Genomic DNA, 12677 nt, shown 5'->3' with positions numbered 1-12677 from the left:
TGACAGGTCCCGCCCCGGGCCACCGCCGGGCTCAATAGCAGACTAAACCAGCTCGCACGGTCGCACCCCACAGCACTATAGCCTGGAAAAGGGAGAGCAAATTCAGTCGCATATACACGACCAACAAAAGTACAATAAAAACTAAATGAAAACGTTACACACATATCCAATATAATGTCAAGTGTGTTACGTTTGGCCCATGCGTTCATTTCCCTCTGCACGGGAGGAAGAACTACACACTAATTCTGAACAAAGCCCAAGTTAGACAGTGAATTCAAACATTTTCTGGACTATATTCAAAATTACTCACAGCTATAGGCACATGCCAATAACAGTCTCTCAAAAGCCTGGGCCATACTAGCCTCTCTCTCATCCCAAATAGGGCTCCAGACTGCCTGTCTGTTACCAAAAGCACTACACAATACGTAAATAAACAAATACATATACATAATACAAATATAATTATGTCTTGCAAATGTGCAAATCCCAAACTATATCCTGTGCCCACCTTTTTGCTAGAGAGTTAGAGCTGCGTGGTGTAAACTGTAGCATGGGCTGGCGAGTGTGGGTTCTCCGTGGTCTGCTCGGGTTATCTCTGAATGGGCTCTTTATTCGGCGCGCGGAGCGGGGATTTGCCTTTTATTCGCCTCGCTATGGAAACGCGCTCGACGGCAGAAAAATGCTTATGTGAATAAAGGAATAGGCACAAGGAACGTTTCGAGAGGAGCATCTGTTACACTTAGAAACTTAGACTATCGAGAACACAACCCCCCTCTCATATCCCTCTCCCCTCTGCGAGCCTGTTCTATCTTGCAAAACATATCAGACTTTATTTTCACAATGTTTAAAAAATAATAACAATTTAGAGATTTCAGAACCCACCCCCTTTTAGGTCTTGGCTATATAGCTATAGCCTAGATTTTCAAGACTTTAGAATAGCCTTTATAGGAGCCCATTATTAATATAAATTAGTTTGTAGGCTATACAGTTTATGAACATGGGAAATTAATTCCCTCCAATCCATTTGCTTTGACGTGTCATTCAGTCTGGTATTATAGAAGCCTATATGGAAATATAGACACATATTTTAGATTGTACTTTTGATTCAAATGGCCTCACTTTTTTAACATAATGCTACGAACGTCCTAATCGAACCCAATGCAAAACTATGTGTTTACCAACAAACCAAGCACAGTATAAATACTTTTTTTTTTTTTTTTTTTTTTTACATTCACATCAAATATAGTGAAGACAATGCACTCAGGATAACGCCTGAATGATTGTATATATAGTTGAATTAGCCATAGCCAATCAAGTAAAAACTAAATAAACAGACAAATCTAAAAAGCTATTTCCCCAATATGATATAGAATACTCTAAGTACGCAACACGGGTATTCGGAGCCATGGCGGTAAAGTCAGCCCCCCGTCCTCCTTCTCTCTCCTTCTCTCCCTCTCTCTCTCTCTCTCTCTCTCTCTCTCTCTCTCTCACTCTCTGTTAGCTGTCTGTCATTCCTCCGGTTAACGGAGCTAACCGACCCCGTCCGCCCGTCCAGCCCCGCGGTCAGCTCACCTGCTCCAGCCTCCTCCTGTCCTCCTCCACAGCAGCTCCTATGCCGAGCTTCTCTTTAATGACTTACTGGTGGCTGCAGCCTTCTTTTATTTCTGCTAAATATATGAAAATGTATGCAAATTTAAATCAAGCTTAACCTGGGAGCTCGAGCAATATATTTAATGGAATTTCAAACCAATAAGGGGACTGGGGGACGCGCGTCTTCTAATGGCAAATATAATTACGCAGCTAAGTTACCTTCTCAAATATGCAGATAGATCTTTTTTTCAATTCTGCGAGGATCTGTCCAGATTCTTAAAGACCCGCGTGTTTAGTTTGCTCAGCAATAGAGGAGACGATGCATATGTCACAGCCAGGAAAGAAAATAAAGAAGGTTTTGGAGACACGTTTTCTTATTTCGTATTACGTATTTCCCCCAGAACAATTAAAGGAAGCATAGCAAAAATTACGTGTGTGTTTTAAAAAAAAAATTATATGAAGTTAATTTAATTATTTCAACCATTTATTGACAGACCTATACTGCGTTTAATTGTCCCGTTATTAAAACACTGCTGTTTTAACAGGACACACTTATACATTTCTCGTGCGGAAAACACTCCATTTGAGGACTATCATCATTTTGATCGTAAGAAAAACACCTTAGGAAATAAACCCTGAAAGTTAATAATTAGCAGTGAAAATGGCTCTTGGTTTGATGATCGTATCCCTCTAAATTAAGTGCTGGCACGTCTGTGCCATTGCGCTTTAATCTCCTCCCGTGCGCGTTCAAGGGTGACAGGAGCAGCAATAAGCTCGTGCGTAAATAAGTTGGAAACTTTAATTAATAAACAGGAACTGCGCTCCACGCGCAAATCATTTCCAAAAGCCAGACCCACTGGACCAGCTATCTGACTCACTTCCGGTTCGACTAGGGTTTTAACCCTTTCCTATCACACGTATCTGCTACCAAGTAGGAGGAGGTTCGGAGACCTGCGCTGCCATTGGCTGCGCGTTGGTTAAGAGACTGCCTGTGAGTGGTCGCGGTGCGTGTCCGTCAGCGGCTGGCTGCTGCCGAGGCTCCAGAGAGAGGGAGATGTCAGAGGCTGGGCTGCTCCCACCCCTCAGTAGCGCTAGTGGGGTTTAGCAGCCAGCATGGCCACAGCTGCCTCCAGCCCCTACACCCTGCTCAGCACCAGCCCCATGCTCCACCCGGAGAGCCAGGCCATGCAGCCTGCCAGCCCCTACAGAGGCCACCAGAAACTCCTCCAGAGTGACTACCTGCAGAGCGTCCAGAGCAACGGCCACCTCGGGCACCAATGGGGGAGTAGCCTGTCGGAGGGGAGCCCCTGGTCGGCCTCCATGGAGCAGGACGTCAAGCCGGGTCGAGAGGACCTGCAGCTCGGTATCATCCATCACCGATCCCCGCACGTAGCGCATCATTCACCCCATCATCACAACAACAACCACCACACCAACCACGTCAACCACCCCGGAGTTTGGGGAACTCCGGTGTCCCATAACGCCTCTATCAACAGCGGGCAGCAGATCAACATCTACTCCCAGGCGGGCTTCACCGTAAACGGCATGCTGGACCACGGAGGACTCACGCCTCCATCCAACCCCCAGGGGCAAGGCATGCACCCGGGCCTCAGGGACACGCTCAGCCCCGAGCACAGCGACCTCAGCGGGCACCACTGCCACGACCACTCCGACGAGGAGACGCCGACGTCGGACGAGTTGGAGCACTTTGCCAAGCAGTTCAAACAGCGGAGGATCAAGCTGGGTTTTACGCAGGCGGACGTGGGCTTGGCGCTGGGCACGTTGTACGGCAACGTCTTTTCCCAGACCACCATCTGCAGGTTCGAGGCGCTGCAGCTGAGCTTTAAAAACATGTGCAAGTTAAAGCCGCTGCTGAACAAGTGGCTCGAGGAGGCCGACTCGTCGACGGGAAGCCCGAGCAGCATAGACAAGATAGCGGCGCAGGGGAGGAAGAGGAAGAAGAGGACGTCCATCGAAGTCAGCGTGAAGGGGGTGCTGGAGACGCACTTCCTCAAGTGTCCCAAACCCGCCGCGCAGGAGCTCACCTCGCTCGCGGACTCGCTTCAGCTGGAGAAGGAGGTCGTGCGCGTGTGGTTCTGTAACCGGCGGCAGAAGGAGAAGCGCATGACGCCGCTGGGGGAGCCGCCGCCGCACGAGGGACCGTACTCCCTCAGCGGGAGCGCAGGAGACGCCTCCTCGTGCCACGATCTCTGACCGAGGCACCGGGAGTGTGATCCCCCGCAGCGAGACTCTTGAGCGCATGAACGCACGGGTGGTGGTATAGGCTTACCCCCTCTCCCCCCCGTGTGGCGTGTCCCGTACAGACTCACGGTGACTCCAGCACTGAAAACATGACAATAACAATAACAGAGATATACCTGTTCAGCCTTCGCCATTTTATATTTGTCACGGGGGCATTATTATCGCGGCATATCAAAAACGTCTCATTTCAAATCACCTTTGGAGCCAGTCAGTTGCCAAATTATTTTTTACATCAAGGATATCAATACAAAATGTGCCTATAACCTGCCAGCGCCTTGGTTTATGTCAACCTTCTGCATCAGCTCAATAATAGTAATAAGACATTTGGGACTGATGTTTTTGTTTTGCGATTGTTTTTGTTTCTTCACAGTCAAGTTCTTTGTCATTGTGGCTTTCAAATAATTCCATTATGCTTCTTTTCTTTGTATGATGATTGGAGAGAAAGGCAAATAATAATAATAATAATATACAGGCTCTGTCAGTTTGTTTCAGTGATTTGATGCGCCACTGTTTTGACATCACAGAGGCCATTTTACAGTCCACCTCATGCTCCCCACAGACTAGCAATGCTTTAGTTCCAGTATATTTGCATCTATTATTTTGTAGCCTATAATGTTTGCAGCCAATCTGTATAGTCCCCTTTGCCTTTCATTAGGCCCTCATTCCAGTTTTATTTCATCCAACAATATATATATGTATATTTCTTTTTTTTAATCAAATTCCTCCCTCGATGACATGTGAGCCTATTAATACAGAAACACGCGGTTACAGTTTGGCCAGTTTATACGCTCATATACATTTGATTTAAATCATCCTGGACCATATAAACTGTGTGAACTCTAAATCAGAGCCGTTATGTCGACGCTATACACCTGCCTATCATTTTATTGTATGTTCATATCAAAAAACTTTTATAATCTTAAATACTCCTGTTATTGGTTTATTTTTTCGAATATTGTACAGTTTTGTATATTACCCTTTTGAAGTCATTAATTTAAACAAAAAGCTCTTAGTTATTCATGCACTTAATTAGCTATGTAAAAAAAAATATTTTCTGTAAGATTTGACTGTTTCGGCGCTTTTATTCCAAATTTCGATGACAGTTCAAGCAATTATTTATTTTCATTATAAAGCTTGTATTATGTTTTGAAATAAACTATGTATGTTGTAATAAACAACTTCTTGCTATACAGCTGTGGTTGTCTGTCCAAACTAAATTCAGTTCGTCAGTTTGTTTTGAAAACTATACTCAAAGAAAAACATCATTGGCCTAATTTTCCCAGTTTGACCACAATCCTATCTACAAAAAAATATATATAGAAGGTAGAACTTTTATTATTATTATTATTATTATTATTATTATTATTATTATTATTATTATTATTATTATTATTATTATTATTATTATTATTATTATTATTATTATTATTATTATTATTATTATTATAGTTCATGTTGTAATAATAATACAAATAATAATAAAAGTAAAACACCAATATGTTCTATACAAGTTTTTTTCATTTGTTATTATTGTTTTTAGCCATGGCCTATCCTCCTTTTTTACTACTACTATTTTAATTGATTTTAAATCATCATAATGAATAGTCATCAACATCAGGCCTAACTTTATTATCATGAGCCAATCATTCTCTATATTTAGCTTTTTGACAACTATGGCCGTGCAGTTGTGCCATGACCTTGACAATGTCAATGCCACGTTTAAAGGCTATACTTTTGAAAGAAAAGTTTCCTATAGTTTATTGTCATCTAAAAGCAGCAAAGTGTCCAGTGGTCGTCCAGAGCCTGTGATGCGGTCTGCAAGGGTTTATGGATCATAGAGACATAGAGACAGATCATAGAGACAGAGAGGCTTTTTTCAAACTGAAACGTTATTGTCCCAGCCCTCTGCCCTCCTCAATCACACATACAGGATTTATTGCCCAGACTGCTGGCCCTGACAGCAAAATACAATGACACACACACACACACACACACACACACACACACACACACACACACACACACACACACACACACACACACACACACACACACACACACACACACACACACACACACACACACACACACACACACACATACACACACACACACACACACACACACACACACACACACACACACAATCAGAAGCAGATGAATCTCATTTCAAAGACTAGCTCTGTGTATAATTGGGCCAGGTCAAAATCTACCCTATACTCACCCCCTCACAAAAAAAATCATAACATCTAAAAGCCATTTTGAGTGATTCTAAAATAAGCCTATAGGCACACTGTTCCTTAAATGATTCAAAAATAGAGCTGAAGAGAGGGAGGGCAGGGTGGGGAGAGGAGGGGAGAGGAGGGGAGGGGAGGGGGGGGGGGGGAGGGGAGGCGGAAGGGTGCTAGGCCTTGCCTTGAAATGCAGAGCCTGACTGGAATACTAATGCGCTTGAATTTATGCATCTCCTCAGTCTGCAGCCCTGAGAGGGGGGTTGGTGAGACAGAGGGAGAGAGAGAGAGAGAGAGAGAGAGAGAGAGAGAGAGAGAGAGAGAGAGAGAGAGAGAGAGAGAGAGAGAGAGAGAGAGAGAGAGAGAGAGAGAGAGAGAGAGAGGGAGAGGGAGAGGGAGAGGGAGAGGGAGAGGGAGAGAGAGAGAGAAAGAGAGAGAGAGAAAGAGAGAGAGAGAGAGAGAGAGAGAGAGAGAGAGAGAGAGAGAAAGGGGTGTGAGGGTGGAGGTGAAAGGGGCGGTTATGCAGAAGAAGAGAAAAATAAAAGCATGGCTGATTGATTCCATCCATCTATTTTACTTGGAAATAGCAAGTGATTTATGAAAAATTACCCCAGAAGAAGAACAGAGATCAAGCCAGGCGAGGGTCCCGGTCCAGGTCCTCACGCCCCTCATGTCCCATGCAGATTCCTGCATCCTGCCTGGAGACTCACTCCACCAAGAGAGAAAGCGATATTGTGTCCTTGCATTGGTTTTCAACATTGGTGTCATCATGTATGTGTCTTCACTCACTTGACTGGCTGGTTGGGTTTGAGTTGGTTTGGGACTCGATGGCTGGACGGCTGTAGCCTGGGATAGCTCAGGAGCTGAGATGGCATATGAGTCAGACCCTGACAAAGAGGAGGAGGAGAAGAAGAAGAAGAAGAAGAAGAAGAAGAAGAAGAAGAAGAAGAAGAAGAAGAAGAAGAAGAAGAAGAAGAAGAAGAAGAAGAAGAAGAAGAAGAAGAAGAAGAAGAAGAAGAAGAAGAAGAAGGAGGGAGGACTGATGATCAGAGAGGAGACAGAAAGTATCGGGGGGGGGGGGGGGGTCGCCATATGGAGCACAGGGGAGCCGTCTCAGGAGACGGGATGTTGTTTACTAGCATGGGATAACAGCACTGCTTGACTCACACCTTGTTATCATTCCACTCTCTCACAGTCCTCACATTGTCCATGAAATATATAGTTGGGTGGCAGCGGGTCAAAGAACGGGCAGTCAGCCCGGCATATTTTCTCTTTAATTATACCAAGAGAGAGAGAGAGAGTGGGAGGGAGGGAGAGAGAGAGAGAGAGAGAGAGAGAGAGAGAGAGAGAGAGAGAGAGAGAGAGAGAGAGAGAGAGAGAGAGAGAGAGAGAGAGAGAGAGAGGAGAGGGTTATAGTCATGGAGAGATCTCAGTATTGAAAGAACATAGAGCTTGGAATGGAACACCAGCCCACATGGGAGACCTCATTCATGGGATGTGTATACAGCCATATATAGCAGTACATACATCTGTGCAGTCCTACCGTACGGCCGCATGGTCAGTCCTACCGTATGATCGGTCCTACTGTATGGCCGCATGGTCAGTCCTACTGTACGGCCGCATTGGTCAGTCCTACTGTATGGCCGCATGGTTTCTCCTCTTTGCCAGCTGTACCTTGCCATAGTGGTTAGAGGTATGCTTTGAAGTCAGTTTGTTTTGTCATTTGTATTTTGGCAAATCTGAAAAATAATCCTTTACTTCAAATTGCTTCAATCAATCAATCAGATGTATTTATATAGCACATTTAACATGACTCATGTCAACCAAAGTGCTGTACAGAGGGTAGATACATAGATACATCTAGACAACATAATAGACAACAATCACAACTCCATGACACAGGCAAGCACACAGGAAAACAGGGCATGAGTCAGTGAACATCGGGAAAAGCTAATAGGTAGAAGTGGGTTTTGAGTCTAGATTGGAAGGCATCTATCAAGGGGGCAAGCCTAATGGAGATGGGGATGCTGGTACCAAAGCACCTCAAAGGCGTTAAAAACAAGATTACAAACATCACAAAACAAACTGGTCAGACTTCTACTTGACCTTACCCCTAGAACCCACCTCACCCCTGCCCACTTTGACAACCTAGGATGGCTTAGAGTAGACGACAGAGTACAGCAACTTGCAATGGGCCTGATCTACAAGATACACTATACGACTAAGGTACCCATGTACATGTCAAGTTACTTCCCAAAGGTCAGTGAATACCATGACCACAACACCAGAGGAAGCTCAACAAATCATGTTAAACCCAGATTCGGCTCAAACAAGGGACTAAACACATTTCGCAATTATGCCACATCAATGTGGAACGCCCTACCCAAAGCTGTAAAGGAATGTGAATCCCTACCCACATTCAAAACCGCTCTTAAAGAGCACCTACGGGGATGCTGTTCCACAGTTCAGGGGCTGCGACAGCAAAGGCACGGCCCCCCCTGAGCTTAAGGTTAGACCTGGACCTACAAAAGGCCTTCGACACTGTCAATCACTCCATTCTGATTGACAAGCTAAAAGCAATTGGTTTTGATAGTTTATCAGTGAGCTGGATGCAATCCTACCTGGAGGGGAGAGAACAGATGGTGGAGGTAAACGGTACTCTACCCCCTGTGGTGTTCCACAAGGAAGCATACTAGGACCGCTACTGTTCCTAATTTATGCAAATGGAATGTCGTCAGCTTGTGACTGCAACTTGTTCCTGTTTGCGGACGACTCAGCCCTGCTGGCTGGTCTCTGACAAGAACAAGTTGCAGGTTGAAAAAACCCTCAGCTCGGAACTAGGCAAAATCTGCATATGGCTCGCTGATAACAAACTCATTACACATGGGCAAAACAGAGTCCATTCTCTTCGGTTCAAATAACAAACTCAGCAAGACCGACGGCTTCTCAGTTACATTGGGTGACAATATTGTCACAAGGAAAGATGAAATTACCTACCTGGGTTCCATCCTAGAGGCAAATCTTTCCTGTGACAAAATGGCATCCAATGTAATAAAAAAAGTCAACCAACGAACTAGATTCTTGTACCGGATCTCCTCTCTGGTAAACTAGAATACCCTGAAGACTCTGGCAGGAGCACTCATTCAAGGGTACTACGACTATATGCTTGCACCTCATGGTACCAAAGCACCTCAAAGGCGCTAAAAACAAGATTACAAACATCACAAAACAAACTGGTCAGACTTCTACTTGACCTTACCCCTAGAACCCACCTCACCCCTGCCCACTTTGACAACCTAGGATGGCTTAGAGTAGACGACAGAGTACAGCAACTTGCAATGGGCCTGGTCTACAAGATACACTATACGACTAAGGTACCCATGTACATGTCAAGTTACTTCCCAAAGGTCAGTGAATACCATGACCACAACACCAGAGGAAGCTCAACAAATCATGTTAAACCCAGATTCGGCTCAAACAAGGGACTAAACACATTTCGCAATTATGCCACATCAATGTGGAACGCCCTACCCAAAGCTGTAAAGGAATGTGAATCCCTACCCACATTCAAAACCGCTCTTAAAGAGCACCTACGGGAGGCTGCAATTTGAAACTGGCCACCGTAAAAATGTCCAAACCCCCCACCCCACCCCCTCCTAATAGATAGTCTCCTCCCCACCGCATGTATATATTCTCTCCCACCCACTCACCCCCTCCAAATGTACAGTCTCCTCCCCACCGTATGTATATTTCTCTCCCACCCACCCACCCCCTCCTAATGTACAGTCCCCTCCCCATCATATGTATATACTCTGTCAGGATCTATGGGTAACAGTACTGTATATTTGAATATCGTATATGTCACAAATGTAACAGTACTAAATACCTGTGTGTCCCTATGCCATAAATGTCATGTATGTTGTGTATGTCATAAATGTCAATATGAATTGAAAATGGGGGACCCTGATGTAAACAAGACAAACGTCTTTCTCTGGTCTGCATCCCCTTAACAATTGTGTGTATTGAGCCGTACTGTATTGTACCCATTCTGCAATCTGTTAAATAAAGTTTTCATTCATTCATTCATTCATTCATTCATTCATTCATTCATTCATTCATTCATTCATTCATTCATTCATTCATTCATTTTCACTCCGGACTGTCAGGAGCTTCTGATCGGCTGACCTGGGGGACCTGGTGTTGGAATAGGGGGATAGGAGGTCTGAGATGTAGGAGGGGGGCTGACCATTAAGGGCTTTAAAAACGAATAGGAGAACCTTAAAATGTATTCTGTAGAGTACTGGAAGCCAATGAAGGGAGGCAAGGACAGGGGTGATGTGGTCTCTCTTACGGGTTCCGGTCAACAGTCTGGCAGCGGCGTTTATAACTCGCTGAAGGTCTGCAGGGGAGAGAAGGGCTTTGAGCTTAGCAATGGTGCGTAATTGGAAAAAACATGCCTTCACCACTGAGTTCACTTGTCGGTCGAACTTAAATTGGGGATAAAGAATTACACCTAGGTTCTTAACATAAGGCTTGACCAGGGAGGACAGGCTGCCAAGACTGTTGGTAAGGGTGGTGACAGCGTCTGGGGGACCGAAGAAGATTATTTCACATTTGTTTTCATTTAGTTGTAAAATGTTTTGTGCCATCCAACATTTAACGTCAGCAAGGCAGGACATGAGACTGTTAAGTAAAGACTGTTTGTTAGGTTTCAGAGAGACATAAAGCTGTGTGTCATCAGCATAACAATGAAAAGAGATGTTGTGCTTCTGAATGATTGAACCAAGGGGTAGCATGTAAAGAGAGAACAGGATCGGGCCAAGGATGGACCCTTGCGGGACCCCACAGGAGAGGGAGGTTGAGGGGGAGGAGCAATTGCACAGTAAATTTTGCAGAGTAAATTTTACTCAAACTGAGTACATTTTACTCAAACTGAGTCAGTTTGAATAAAATGTACTCAGTTTGAGTAAAATTTACTCTGCGAAATTTACTGTGTGGCAATGTTGACAGCAAAGCTTCTATTTGTGAGATAGGAGGATAACCATGCTAGTGCATTGCCACTGACACCAACCCCATGTTCGAGACAATCTACCGTACTTTTCGCACTATAAGCCGCACCTGAATATAAGCCGCAGGTGTTTTAATGTTTAATTACCATATGTAAGGGTTTGTGCACAGAGGGGATTGTCGGGAAAGAGATGGCTGTTTGAGGAAGCTCCCATTTATTAACATTTTTGTTTAAACAGGAACGATAGCCAGTTTGCAGCTCCGGGTACAGTAGGTAGCAACGTTAGCTCTCATAACAATAGCCAGTTAGCAGCTCCGGGTACAGTAGGTAGCAACGTTAGCTCTCATAACAATAGCCAGTTAGCAGCTCCTGCAGTTTGCAGCTCCGGGTACAGTAGGTAGCAACGTTAGCTCTCATAACAATAGCCAGTTAGCAGCTCCAGGTACAGTAGGTAGCATTGTTAGCTCTCATAACGATAGCCAGTTTGCAGCTCCAGGTACAGTAGGTAGCAACGTTAGCTCTCATAACGATAGCCAGTTTGCAGCTCCAGGTACAGTAGATAGCAACGTTAGCTCTCATAACGATAGCCAGTTTGCAGCTCCAGGTACAGTAGGTAGCAACGTTAGCTCTCATAACGATAGCCAGTTAGCCAGCGTTAGCCAGCACTAGCCAGCACCTGCAAAATCGAGTGCCAAACTGATGATATCAGATGTTGATATCAGGAGCTATCAGCAGCTAGATAACATTAAACTAAAGTGAATAGTTCGTTGACTGGGTCATTTTGTTTAATGCTTCAGTTATGTTGAAAGAGGAGCCCTGAACTGCTCATACACTAGACTCTTGCCGTAATGGTTTGTTGACGTGAGGGGGAGGAGGAGGGGCAAGGCGTGCACTGCTGCAGCAGATTTAGGAGTCAGATCTGACGGTCACAGAGCTGAGGGAGCGCACCCAGTTAGCTGTAAAAATCCATAGATTAGCCGCACCGTTATATAAGCCGCAGGGTCGAAAAATGGGGGGAAAAGCCGCGGCTTATATTCCGAAAAGTACAGTAGTAAAATGTTGTGATCAACAGTGTCGAAAGCTGCGCTGAGGTCAAGCAGCATTAAAACAGAGCAGTCGCGGTTGTCAGCGGCGAGGAGTAGGTAATTTGAAACTTTAAGGAGGGCTGATTCTGTGCTATGGCCAGTCCTAAACCCTGACTGAAATGTCTCCAGGATGCTGTTCTGGTGCAGGTAAGGAGACAATTGGCACAGAACAACATTTTCAAGTATTTTTTACAGAAGAGGAAGCTTGGAAATGGGCCTGTAATTATTGTGCTGGGTGGGGTCAAGCCAAGGTATTTTTTTTTTCAATAAGGGCTGGACTACTGCATGTTTAAAGCAGGATGGAACAGTACCAGTTGCCAGGGAGCTGTTAATAATGGAGAGGATGCTGGGACCGGTTGTGTGAAAAACCTGTTTCAGGAGAGCAGTGGGAACAGTGTCAAGGGGACAGGTCGCGGGTTTCATAGAGGAAACTATCTCTGTGAGGGTGGGTAGACTAATGGGCTGAAAGCAGGCCAGTGTGGATGAGCAGACCAGAGGGAC

The 12677-nt window shown here is 44.9% G+C and overlaps 1 protein-coding gene across 1 annotated transcript; it reads left to right on the top strand.

Annotated features, from left to right (window-relative positions):
* Positions 1–2703: 2703 nt before the first annotated feature.
* Positions 2704–3804, top strand: LOC311242306 (POU domain, class 3, transcription factor 4-like; the record flags this gene model as incomplete). The annotated part of the gene is made up of 1 exon (XM_084331249.1): positions 2704–3804. The coding sequence occupies one exon, from the start codon at positions 2704–2706 to the stop codon at positions 3802–3804; it is 1101 nt and encodes a 366-aa protein (XP_084187375.1).
* Between the last annotated feature and the right edge of the window lie 8873 nt (positions 3805–12677).

The sequence above is a fragment of the Notolepis coatsorum genome (assembly GCF_963971535.1).
Source record: "Notolepis coatsorum genome assembly, chromosome: 16".
Classification (NCBI taxonomy): domain Eukaryota; kingdom Metazoa; phylum Chordata; class Actinopteri; order Aulopiformes; family Paralepididae; genus Notolepis; species Notolepis coatsorum.
The sequence above is the reverse complement of the archived record's forward strand: the minus strand, read 5'-3'. Positions and strand labels throughout refer to the sequence as shown.